The 13,799-nt window shown below is 33.6% G+C and overlaps 2 protein-coding genes across 3 annotated transcripts in view; one reads left to right on the forward strand and one right to left on the reverse strand.

The window, feature by feature from the left end:
• Nucleotides 1–287: 287 nt before the first annotated feature.
• On the reverse strand, nucleotides 288–5,651 carry LOC134685181 (uncharacterized). 2 transcript variants are annotated; one of them, XM_063544668.1, is made up of 2 exons: nucleotides 5,485–5,651; nucleotides 288–2,202 (listed from the first exon to the last, which is right to left on the reverse strand). In XM_063544668.1, exon 2 carries the CDS (start codon nucleotides 2,132–2,134, stop codon nucleotides 1,064–1,066), a length of 1,071 nt encoding a protein of 356 aa, XP_063400738.1. In that variant the 5' UTR covers nucleotides 2,135–2,202; nucleotides 5,485–5,651; the 3' UTR covers nucleotides 288–1,063. The 2 variants fall into 2 exon arrangements, with proteins under 2 accessions (XP_063400738.1, XP_063400737.1); XM_063544667.1 differs by lacking the exon at nucleotides 5,485–5,651 and adding an exon at nucleotides 3,500–3,578.
• Nucleotides 5,652–11,251: 5,600 nt separating this feature from the next.
• The window catches only part of LOC134685184 (calcineurin-binding protein cabin-1-like), a 103,477-nt gene continuing 100,929 nt past the window's right edge, over nucleotides 11,252–13,799 (forward strand). Inside the window, exon 1 of the mRNA XM_063544670.1 lies at nucleotides 11,252–11,330. The gene's annotated coding sequence lies outside the window, so the exon portion shown is untranslated. The remainder of the gene's footprint in view (nucleotides 11,331–13,799) is intronic.

Here is a 13,799-nt window from a genome sequence, read left to right on the forward strand (position 1 = left end):
GTAATTCAGTGGTTGTCGTTTGTTTATGTGTAATATATTAGTTTTCGATCATTTTTTTTTATACAATTAAGGCCCTTAGTTTTCTCGTTTGAATTGTTTTACATTGTCATATCGGGGCCTTTTATAGCTGACTAGTAAGCGGTATGAGCTTTGCTCAATGTTGAAGGCCGTACGCGGTGACCTATATAGTTGTTAATGTCTGTCATTTAGGTCCCTTGTTCACAGTTGTCTTATTGGCAATCTTACCACATCTTTTTTATACTCATTTAATAACAACAAAATGTAAATCTTGAAATTCATTGCTTTTTATTGATTGAAATCTATCAACAATGAAATAACAATTTTCTAATTCTATTGGTCTATATATTTTGCGTCGCATAATTCTCCCCAAATGGAATGTCATCAGCAATAAGTAAGACTTCAGATTGTGTATGGCCGAACATGCGGTCAATTTATGCCGGGAATAACAAATTGATCATTTCTTCTTTGTTCTCTCTGTTCTCTTTGATAGTTTGAATGTGTCTGTATTTCATTCTAATAAGACGTTTTATTTTTTTTTTAACTTTCTGAGGTTGGGCATGTTGGGTGAAGTTTGTATTTTTAATTTTTGTTGCCGGTACTCTCTGATCAATAATCTTTTAGGTCCTTTATTTGAAATGACACAAAATGTGGCCGATATGCATACAGGTTTACAGATAGGTTCAAACCACCACGAATTTCATCTCTGTTGGCTCTTTTCCATATCTGTTTGTACCATGTATGGTTGTACATCATCGGTTCAGCGGACGACCAATAGAGAGTAAGGGGTCGCTATGCTTGAATTGTATCTATAGTTTTTATTCCATTTCCATGACAGCTCATCAGTTTTCATCCAATGCGCACATTTACTGTTTATTTCCAATATCATGTAAGGTTGTCCATTCAGTTATCACCCAGAAGCTCAAATTTACTATTTGATTCCATTATCATGCCATGTTCTCCGTTTTGTTATGCCAATTAACATAAATGTTCAAATGTAACTAATGCTATAACATCTACAAAATCATGTCCTCCAAAGAATCGTCTATAGATAGTTCTCTGATGTTTTCACCCTGTATATATTTGCAAAGTCTTTGTATTTTTCAACTGTACATGTATCACAACCTATCAGTAGATATCCTGCTTTATCTATACTTAGACTCTCTGGCATCTCTATCCCATATTCCATGGTATTCTGTAACGCAATTAATTCTCCCTCAGTATTCAGCACATGTAAAGCATTGCTAAACATGTCTGCAATTATAATATTGTCATCCGCAGTTACAACGATATCAGTTGGTGTAAATAAATCAGTTTTTATTCTTTCACATCCATCATAACTAAATATTATGTTGCCTTCCATATCAAACGATACCACGCGTCTATTGCCATCTTCATCGGCTTTCTCATCAATTGCATACATTTGATTTCTGGAATCACAAACGATACGAAGAATTTTATTAAAGATTTTACTTTTATTGTCAATTGTTACTTTCTTTTCATGATCTGTACCAAAAACAGCAATGGTCTGATTGTACGGTTCCGACTGCTCAACCAAAACAAGTATTTGCTCATTTTCTTTGTTTACATGGATACAGAATATGTCCATTGGAGAGACATCCAGCAGAGTTTTAATTTCACCAGATTTCGCAAATGTTTTTAGCTCAGATGGCGACTGCGCAGGTGAAAAAAATAATTCGTCAGTAGATGATAGGGCAATGTCAGTACATTCAATGGCAATCTTTTGTAATATTTTCATTGATTTCGATATTTTCGACTTTACGACACTAATTTCCGACTTTTCTGAATTATAGTGGCGATAATAAAGAATGTCATCGTTTGAACAAAGCACCTTCATAATGTTTTTAGATTTTGTTTTGTATGTGTTCACAACCGACGAGATTACGGCTGAATCATCATCTACTTTTCCAATTTCTCTAACGGTATGTGTTTCTGGATGCATCATCTCAGGGTGAATATTCTGCTTACAACTGTCACACATCAATATCCAACACTCTTTGCAGCTCCATGTACTGGGTTCCGGTTTACTAACCTTCCTATCTTCACATAACTTACATGATGGAGAGAATGATACTTTACTCGATGATTTTCCCATGCTGACAGAAATGAATTGCTGTGAGTGGAGCGGTTAATCGGCGTCTTCTTGTTGGGCTTCAGCCGTGCCTGAAACGGGGAAAAAAATCAAAATTGTCAATCATGATCAAGGATGATGGAGCCAGTTTCAAGTTCCTGATACTAGTATCATATAGATATAGGAAGATGTGATACGAGTGTCAATGAGACAACTCTTCATCCAAGAAACACTATATAAAAGTAAACCATTATAGGTCAAGGAACGGCCTTCAACACGGATATTTGGCTCACACCGAACAGCAAGCTTTAAAGGGCGCCAAAAATTACTAGTGTTAAACCATTCAAACGAAAAAAAAACAACTGTATAATCTATAGAAAAGACGAGGAACAAGAAACACTTATGAACCACATCGACAATGACAACCACTCAGTGAACATCAGATTTCTAGCAGGAAGAAAAAAAATGCAGCGGGTTTAAAGGTTTTTAATTTATGTTGGTACCAAACCTTAAAACTTTCAAAGAACATATATATAACATATATATAGGAATGATTAAAAAACAAACGTTTTATTATTAACATTAAAGTTTATCTATAGGTTAAATTGCTATATCTGACTTGATAGCGAAACAGCTGCGCATTGACATATATTCGTAATCCCTATACCCCAAGAAGCTATCAAATTTCTATCTGAATGACTGTAAGCTATATGTTTAGTAACTGCCGATCAATCATATTAATTGATTCATTTTATATCTTTTACTTTATCAGCAGCTTTCCGTTCAAAATAAAATAAAAATCTTTCCAAATTGCAAATCTGGAGGATAGATTAATCTTGTGTATTTTATGTGACTCATACATGATAAATATGATTAATCAGGAAATGTCAATTCTTTTTCTCTGAATGCATAATAAAATACAGTTTTTAAGATTTTAAACCAAAGTTTGTCAATAAAAAATCAAATGTTAAGTTTATATAATGAACAATTCCCCTGACGGTTATTACACTTGTTATTTATACACTGACTTCAATAAGCTATCTACATATTGTCTGTGTTATTGTATGTATACACATGTACTTTCTAGCTGTCTTTATAGATTTGATGAACACTAAAAATATTGGAGGAAATGCCAAATAACAGTTTAAAAGCATGTATGGTGTTAAACATTTCAAAATCAGATTGTGTAAAATTTAATTGCATGAAACTTTCAGTGCAAAAATCACGTACTTTAGTAGGGGATACTTGAACGGTCCGACAAATGGGTGTGTCTATCTTAGGACGAGTTATCCTAAATTTAATCGATCAAAAATAAAGTTTAAATACCTATATTAGTTAGTTACCACCAAGGGAGTTCAAAGGTTAAGTGAATAATAAATATTTAAATACCTGATGTGATGTCCTTAACTGTGCTATTATATGAAGGTGGAGTTAATTTATGATAATTTATTCAAAACCGTAAACAGGTTCTTTCGCCCTAGCCACGCATTCGTACTATTCTTTAAAAACGTATATTGAATTAAATATAATTAGAAAAAATCTAAGACTTTTTTTATCATAAGGTGTATATATACATCAAATATGATTTATATTTATTTACTGTTGATCGGAGTTTAAGAAATGAATTTCAAGCAACGATGATGGTGATTCATGGCTGTGTACATTGATGTATATACAACTCGTCTAAACACCAACCCAACAATGTAAGATCTGTAAATTTGCTTTTACAAATTTTTTGTTCTTCCCTCGCCGGGATTCGAACCCTTATAACTGAGATATCGTGACACCAAATCGCCTGCACTGCAGCCGTCCCGCTAGACCACACGACCACCTGGGCTTCACTATTTAAAATGAAGCTTCGGTGGCCGTGTGTTACCCACAGGGGCTTGTTACAATTGCCGGGTTTACTATCCATACGAACCATAAAAAAAACATGTTTTTTTAGGGGTTCGTATGGATAATAAACCCGGCAATTGTAACAAGCCCCTGTGTGTTACCTTTCCTCGTGTAGTACGACGCTAGATTAAAACTGACGAGGAAAGGTAACACACGGCCACCGAAAGCTTTATTATGTGAAGCCCAGGTGGTCATGTGGTTTAGCGGGACGGCTACAGTGCAGGCGAGTTGTATATATAGCGAAAGCAAATTTATATTTCGCAAATTGTTTGTTCTTCCCTCGCCAGGATTCGAACCCATGCTACTGAATTTTCGTGACACCAAATCGCCTGCACTGCAGCCGTCCCGCTGGGCTTCACAATAATAAAGCTCTCGGTGGCCGTGTGTTACCTTTCCTCGTCAGTTTGAATCTAGCGTCGTACTACAGTACATGATATATAAGGCATGGATATGTTATTGTTACAGATCAGCTCAATTATCTATAGTAAATGATCTTACGAATTAATGTAAGATACAGTCACAGAAAATAATTATATTTATAAGTACGTACGTCTGAGTCAGTGACATGCAACTCTACAACAGATTTATCCATTGGATCACCATCAATAATAATGATACATGGCTGTGTACATTATGTATACACATATATATATATATATATAAAATGACTGAATAAATAGTCAACGATTAATCTTACAGGGCGATGGATCATGTAATATGATTCTGTACACTACAAAATATAATGTATAACAAGTCAAAAAGGGTACAACATCACCGTTAAATAACTATAAAATGAACAAATATTAGATATATATATGTACAACTCGTCTAAACATCAACCCAACAATGTTAGATCTGTAAATTTGCTTTCGAAAATTTTTTGTTCTTCCCTCGCTGGGATTCGAACCCATGCTACTGAGATATCGTGACACTTAATCGCCTGCATTGAATCCGGTGCGCTAGACCATACGACCACCTTAGCTTAAAAAAAAGCTGTCGGTGGCCGGGAGTTACCTTTCCTCGTCAGTTTTAATATAGCGTCGTAATACAGTACATGATATATAAAGCATGGAGATGTTACATTAAAACTGACGAGGATAGGTTTATTTAAGACGATATATTTTCTGTAGAGCACACAAAAGTCAAATACAATGCTGGTGATAACCTTAGAGGACGCTTGTAACAGATTCATGCTCATGTATTCTAATGAATCACAGTATTACCAAACTCAGTAAATATTCGAATCAGTCCATTTGAAAACACTTACCGTTTAAATTAAAGAATATGTTTTTGGTATTTTCACCACTTATTTCTTCGTTATTTCTAATTATCCGCATGCTATGTTTGGGATTTTTTTTTATCATTCAAAATCACTAGAAAGAAGTTCAGATAATGTTTTATGGGGGGCAGGTAATTCGGCCACATTTATATGAAGTATAGTGCCGGATCCAGCTATTTCATACAGGGGTACTATCTACCTTTGAGTGGGAGGTCATGGATGTGGTGGTTAGCGAATCGCACTACAAACACAAAGGTTACTGGTCGATCCCCATTCTAGGGAGAACATTTCAGGGAGTGAATTTCGGCTCTTCCTTGACACCATTTAATTTCGAGTATGTGCTTGAGATACGATGATAGTCCGTCGGAAGGGGACGATATATGGCTGATGATCCGTGTTAAGAAAGAACAATATCTCTTGCAAGTGAAATACACTTTTGTGGATTTCGAAAAAGAGCAGACAGGATATACAATGCGGCTACAAGATCCTACAAGATAGCACTCGCACCAAGGATTTGTATAGTCTAACTATACAAATCCTTGCTCGCACCAGCAATAGTAGAAAGGGAAAAAAATATAAGTTGAAAAAATTTGTTCCCAATCCACTGTAGGCTATATTTAAACTAAGAAAGCCAGGGGACCCACGCCAGTCATGGTTCAGTGATTTCCTATATAATCAACATTTGTTTCCCACAAAGGGGGTTGGGCACATCATGTCTCTTAAATCTGCTCTGTGGAATGAGAGTGTAGCTACATATATGATAAATGCATATGCTTTTAAAATCATCAGTCCGAACGTTGGCTTTTAAGGGGTCTCTTTTTTTCTGGGTCCGCGCCTGAAGTTTGTTGTTTAAAAAATAGTAATAATAGTACTCTGAGGAGCAAACAAAATATTCTTAACCCGCTTTTTGGGTTTATATGACTGTAAAAAAACGGTGGTTGGCGAAGAAAAATCCTACGGTGTTGCACTCCTTTTTTTTTGTTACAGCCCTTTGAAAGTAGACAATTTTAATGATTTTCCAATTTTTCGTCAATTTCTATCTAATTTTTTTTGGCGATTATCGTGAAAAATCACAGTTCTACAACTTTTTTTCATGCTTTCAATAAATATGAATGGAAAAACATGCACAAGCTTTGTTCTGAAAAACGGTCAAAGATATGAACCAAAGAATATTGTTATTCATATTGGGGCGAGGGATTTACAAGGTGAGGGAGTGCAAGAGGATGAATTTTCCCAATTATTAGATCAGTGTACTAAAATGTGGAATAACTCTAACATATATGTCCTACCGATCATCTATAGAAAGGACTTCCATGACGATATCGTGAATGAGGCCAATAATATCATCGAGTTGGTATGCGATCTGTACCCTAGTATCCATAAAATTGAACGTTTTGAGCCTAGCTACGATATGTTTCACGATGATGTCCATTTGAATTATGGAAAGGGGCTACCAGCTATTGTGAAACATCTTAAGATTGCCCTGAACATTCCACACACAAATAACACCCAACACCAACGAAATCGAAGACAGGGTGACAACAACTTTAGCAGATCAACTCACCAATCATCTTATCGCCGCGATGGACCAAACATGGCTAATCATAATACAAACATGAATTCACATCAGAGTGTAAATCCACTTCATGGTCATAGTTTCAACCACCAGTACCCACCATCATTCAATCAACAACACATGATGCCATGGTTCCTACCAACAAACCACGCAATGAATAATCCGAACTTTAATAATTGGAGAAATCCATGGTCTGTTCCTCCTTTTGGTCAGATTCACTTTCCACCACCGGATCAACAACATACACACATATAACTTGTTATTTTGCACTGATTGTTAAATTCTAGTCGTACATGGTTGTTAGTCATAATTTTGTATTATTAAATCATTATTTTTCATTCAATTAGAAAAATGAAATAGCTCGTGCTTGTTCTTATTTCTAATTATAAATACATGTTCATGTAGTATAACATGTGTATACATTGTATGTTTTGATTTTTGATTTTTTTTTTTTTTCTTTCTTTCTTTGTAATTATGATAAAATAATTGTATCATTTTATAACTCTGAAATCTTCTATTCAACATCTTTTAATATTTTATTTCATGATGAGACCTTTAGCAAAAAAAGTTAAAAGTAATGAAAATCTTTTAAAAATTGGCATGTGGAACATAGAGGGTCTCTCAAGTGAGAAAGCAAATGACCCACATTTTCAAGATATAGTTTCTAAATTTAGTATTGCTAGTTTTGTAGAAACCTGGATAGGCAGTGAATCTATCCAGGATATTTCCATTCCTAATTTTGAATTAGTCCACTCTAGTAGCAGGAAAAAGCATAAGAAAGCAAGAAGATATTCTGGAGGAATTAATATTTTTGCAAAAAGTTCAATTTCCAAAGGGTTGAAATCTTTGACAAACAGTCATCCTGATATACTCTGGATAAAACTAGACCATATGTTTTTTAGTATTAGTAGAGATGTTTTTGTAGCTGTAGTTTATATATCTCCTGAGTATTCAAGTTATAATAATAAAAATAATGATATAGAATCAATTTACTCTATTCTGCTCAGTGATGTAGAAAAATATAGTAGTATGGGTGACATCATAATACAAGGTGATTTTAATGCATATACAAACACCCAACTTGATTTTATTGAATTTGATAATGTAAATGAACTTGTAAACTTAGATGATTCAGAATATCATCCTGATAGGGTATTGTCAAGGAATAATCTTGACCACAAACACACTAACAATAGTGGCAAATTATTATTAAATATGTGCAAAGAAGCCAAAATCAGAATTTTAAATGGCCGAACAATTGGCGATTTAAATGGCCAACCAACTTGTATAACATATAATGGTAGTAGTGTTGTAGATTACACACTTATCTCAGAAGAATTGATTGATTCAATAGGATACTTTGTAGTTCATGATTTTACTTCCCTTTCTAACCATCGCCCAATTAGTTGTGCAATGTTTGCTAATTTTTTATCAGTGCCGTGTGATTCACACCAACTAGACTCTTTGCCGGGTAAATTTCTTTGGACTGATGAAGCAATTGCTTCATACACAGAAAATATACAAAGTCAAATGTTTAAAAATAAATTGGCAAACTTTATAGCCAAAAGCTTTAATGACAGTGACTCGATTACCGAGTCATTTAATTCAATTTTACTAGACTGTGCTAAACAATCAGCTAAATTCATAAATAAAAAGCCCTTACAAAAAATGAAAAAATCAAACAGGAAACCATGGTTTTCACATTCCTGTACTGACTTAAGAAATACAGTTAAAAGCTATGAGAAACTAGTTAATAAAAATCCACTCAATGGACAATATAGGAAATTATATTATACATATAGATCAAAATTCAGAAGACTTTGTAAACATGAACAAAAAATGTATAAACAAAAAATTTGTAAGGATATAAATGATAATATTGAAAAGAATCCAAAATCATTTTGGGCAATGTTAAATAAGTTGGATAAGATGCATGACAATGCTGACTCCTTTCAGGACATACCTCATGACAATTTTGTTCAATTCTTTAAAAAGTTAAACAAAAGTGATGATAACTGTAGTAGTTTCCATAAAACCATAATGGAACATTTCCAGCAATTAAAAGATAATATAGATAATGATCCATCTAATAACATTTTAGACGTAGATATCACTACAGATGAAATAATTAAGTCTATCAAAGCTCTTAAAAATGGGAAAAGTACTGCAATGGATTTGGTATCAAATGAAATGCTTAAATATGGAGGTCAGGCTATATTAAATCCTCTCACAAAGCTGTTTAATTTTATTCTAAATATTGGCCAATTCCCATCTAAATGGAATGATAGTTTCCTAGTCCTTTTACATAAATCTGGAAGCAAAATGGACCCTAGCAATTATAGGGGCATTTCTATCACTTCTAACTTGGGAAAACTTTTTAATAGAGTCATTCATTCAAGATTACTGAAATTTGTTAATAACATATCTCTCATCAGTCAATATCAAATAGGATTTAAACAAAATTGTAGAACTGCTGATCACATATTTTCTTTAAAAACCATTATTGATCACTATAAAAGTAAAAAGAAGAAAGTATTTGCTGCTTTCATAGACCTACGTAAAGCCTTTGATACCATATGGAGAGTAGGCTTATTTTATAAACTTTTAAAATCAGGTTTACCTAAAAAGCTTTTTAAAATTTTTTCTGCAATGTATGAAAATACTACCACTAGAATTAAATTTTCAAATGGTCTTAGTACTGCATTCACTTCAGAGCGAGGTGTTAAACAAGGGGATGTTTTAAGCCCCACACTTTTTAATATTTTTATTGATGATGTTGTAAAAGATTTATTCAATGGTAGCTGTGAACCAGTCAGAGTTGGTGATTTGTCTGTAAATTGTTTATTATATGCTGATGATATTGTATTACTATCAGAAAGCAAAACTGGTTTGCAAGCCAGTCTCAATACTCTTAGTACATATTGCTCAAATTGGAAGCTACAGGTTAATGTTAAAAAATCAAAGGTTTTAGTTTTTAACTCTAATGGTAAAACATATCTAAATGAGTTTTTTTATAATGATAATGTCATACAAACTGTCTCCAAATATTGCTACTTGGGAATAATGTTAAAGTGTAATGGCAACTTTAACTTAGCTGTATCCTTACTAATGGAAAAAGCTAGGAAAGCATGTTTTAAGATTAAAAAAACAATTGGAATGGATAATCCTTGTAAACTTTTAGAAAAATTATTTGATTCATTAGTAAGCCCCATATTGCTGTATTGTAGTGAGATTTGGGGTGTTTTTGATAATTCGGGAGACAATTCCATTTTGGAAAAATTCCATATGAAATTCATAAAAGAAATTCTAGGTGTTCATTGTAAAGCAATTAATGCTGCTTGTAGAGCTGAACTTTGCAGGCTACCGTTATGCTCAAAAATATCATTTTCTTGTATTAAGTTTTATGATCATATTTTAAGGTCTGAAAACGCACTTATATCCAAAGTTTTTCTGGCAACTGAAAAAAATAACCCCTGGACAAAGAAACTTTATTCTATTTTTAACAATCTAGGATTTTCAAACCTAGCTGGGGGAAACTTTTCTATTAAACAATATCTACCAAGTATTAAACAACGAGTGATTGATCAGTGCACACAGGATCAATCATCAAAAATTCATGATTCATCAAAACTAAAATTTTACCAACAATTTCATAATTCAAAGCAGCGTAGTTCTTATGTTGATGTTCTAAGTAATAGATTAGAAAGGTCATCTCTGTGTAAAATTAGATTGAGTGCACACAATCTTGCTATTGAAAAGGGGCGATATCTAGGTTTAGCCACCGACGAACGAGTTTGTAATGTATGTAAATCAGGTGAGGTAGAAGATGAAAATCACTTTTTACTGAAATGTGAATTTTTTTCAAACTATAGATTTAACTTTAAAAATAAGATATTAAATATACTTCCTACATGTTGTAGTGAAAATCAGCTAAATATTAATAGTTGTATTAATAGTAATTCTTTAAAAGTCCTGAAAGTGACTAGTTCTTATATACATAAATGTCTGATGTATAGAAACGAGATTTTAGCTTCTTATTTATAACATATTTAAATACTAGTAAATGTATGCTGTATTCATTGTTGTAATGCACTGTAATATGGGCCTTTGCCAATTATTGTAATTGTGTTTGTGCCAATAAAATATTTGTATATTTGTAAAATATTTGTATTTATTTATGAAGTGGACCAGTATGAATAAATAAAATTAAAAACAAATATAGGAAGATATGTAACATAAGAGAGTTTCATATTTTGATGGGTTTGTTTTGTCAAATTTATCATGCTGTTAACTGATTTTGTAAAATTTGATTAGGGCGAAATGAAAATAGGTCGAACATTGTTTTAGGGCGAACGGGTCCGTATTTGAATATATTCGGAAGTACTCTGGTCTTATTCGGAAGTGCTCATGAGCTTTCTTTGCTTTGAATGCGCGCGAATTTTCATTTTGTTGATATTCGAGAAAAAAAGGTGAGAATCTTCAATCTTAAAGCCTGTTGGCACGAATTGTCCCAATGTGCGGTTTTCCTCTCTGGTGCGTTTTCCTCGACGTATTTTCTTCTCTGTGCTTTAAATTTGGTATGCACTGGTTAAGATTGGGTTTGAGGAAGGTATCAGGTCCGTTCGCGCCCAATATACTTTCGCACCCTACACGTTCGCACCTCGCACGTTCGCACCCAAGGTTCGTTCGCACTCTACACGTTCGCGCCCAATTTTAATTCAAATTCCAGATGAATAATATGAAAATCATGATTGTTGTTTTTAATTGCTTTGATGTAAATATTGAATGTATTTATAGCTTGGTATGAGTAAAAAGATTGAATATTTTAAATACAGAACACAAAAGATAATTGTTTTTAACAGCTTGGTTCCTTTGATTTGATTTGATCTGAAACAATGAAATAATAAAATATGGCAATACACTATTATAAAAACCAAAACATGATAAAATTTATTCAACACACAAAAAAACGTAGTCAGAATCTCCCTTTATTTGGAAACAAGTCAATGAAACAAAGTTATAGGCAATGCACTAAACAAAACATGATTAAGTGTTATTCAGCACAAAATAAAACGTTGACAGAATCCCACTTTAATTAGAAAGGAATGTTATTTTTTAACAATACACTCTCAAAAACTTGATAAAAATTTTATTCAACACATTAAAAATGCTGTCTCGCTTTATTTTGAGACAATTAAATCAATTATACTTTTAAGAATACTACTTGCCAAAACTTGATTACAAAGTTATTAGACACAAAACCAATTAAAATTGGGCGCGAACATGTAGGGTGCGAACGGACTTTGGGTGCGAACATGTGGGGTGCGAAAGTGAAAGGGGGCGAACATGAGTGGGTGCGAACGTGAATGGGCGCGAACGGACCCGGATTCTTTGAGGAACAGCAGTATTAAATCTGCCCGTTCTGTCAATGTAATGCGCCACTGTTAATTTGGCTTTTGTTTCTTCTGTGTTCTCGCCGTCCAGTCTCGTTAGCATAGTAGCTAAATTCAAGTTTCTGACCCCGACCTCTTTAGATATTTGGTGTAGCATATCTTCTCGTTCGTTTTCATAGCAGGGACACTCCAGAAGGAAATGTTGAGGCGTTTCAGGTGCTCCACAGTTGCATGACTCTATGGCGTTGGTTTGGCCTACTCGGTTCTTGTAGTAGTTGAGTTCTGTGTAGCCAGTTCTTAGTTGGGCGAATATACTGAAGTGTCTTTAAGTTGGGAAATCCAACATAATTGAGTGTTTTGTAGTTGGTATTTTTTCATAAAGGTCCCTGCCTCTCTCAGATATTTCCCATCTTCTCTGCCATTTATTTCCTGTACTTTTGTTCGCTGCTTGTTTGACGTCCTGTAGTGTTATGACGTTATTTTCGGTGGTAATTCTTTTGCTTCCTCTGCCGCTGTTTTTGTAAGGATGTCAGCCTCATCATTACCAGCTATGTTGGCATGTCCACAAACGTATTTACACTTTTGGTATTTAGCTGTATCTTGCCTCCAAATGACCTTACATCACCTCCAAATAACCTTTTGACGTCAAGCAACAATCACTTTTTAGTTGTGACGTCATATGTTTTGAATTATGAAGTCAAACTTTACGGGAACCTGTGTGATGTTATGTAATGGCGGACAAATTTGCATACAAGTGTAAATACGTCTATTATATAGCCATGATACAATTACATTGAGTCCTTTTTGCCTAAGATGTTCAATATTTTCTTTTATTTCTCTTATTACGGAGATGTAGCTGTTTTGGGCCCAGTTCAGTGTAAGTAATCCCACGGGGCTTTGACTGTCAGAGAAAATTTTGATTCTTTGTATTGCATTGTAAATGTTTTCTGTAAGGCAGTGTCTGCGCGTACCCGCATGCGGGTACGAATAGTCAAATTGCCGTTCTAGGCTGCGCGTACCTTATCCGGTTTTCTAATAAAATGCCATTGGATCGGGTATAAAACGTGAAATATCTACGGAAATTATCGATAAAATGGGGTTATCGTGTAGAATGAGTGAAAAGTATGAAAAATAATATTTTCAAATTGTATTTATTAAATAATGATACATTATAATAATCATTGCAAAATTAAATGCACAATGATGGAAAATGAACCTGTACAGTTCCTGTAAAAGAAAAACATGATAGAAATTAATACTATTATAAAATTTTAATGCAAATTTAAAGAATTTTTTTTTTAAAATTAAAAATATACCCATATGATATTTTAAAATAATCTTTAAGTAAAATGTTAAACAGAAACTAAAATTTTAAAATATATAAAACTACTAAAATTAAAGCATGAGTTTATAAAAATTAAAATTTAAAGAAGCAAGTAATAATGATTAATGAAACGTGGACGGAGGCTGGCAACATTTGAAATGTGCAGCAGGGTTGAAATCCGTGCCAAAACAATCATATTTGATATGTAAAATGTGTTCCAA

The sequence above is a fragment of the Mytilus trossulus genome, chromosome 9, assembly GCF_036588685.1.
Source record: "Mytilus trossulus isolate FHL-02 chromosome 9, PNRI_Mtr1.1.1.hap1, whole genome shotgun sequence".
NCBI classification, from domain to species: Eukaryota; Metazoa; Mollusca; class Bivalvia; order Mytilida; family Mytilidae; genus Mytilus; species Mytilus trossulus.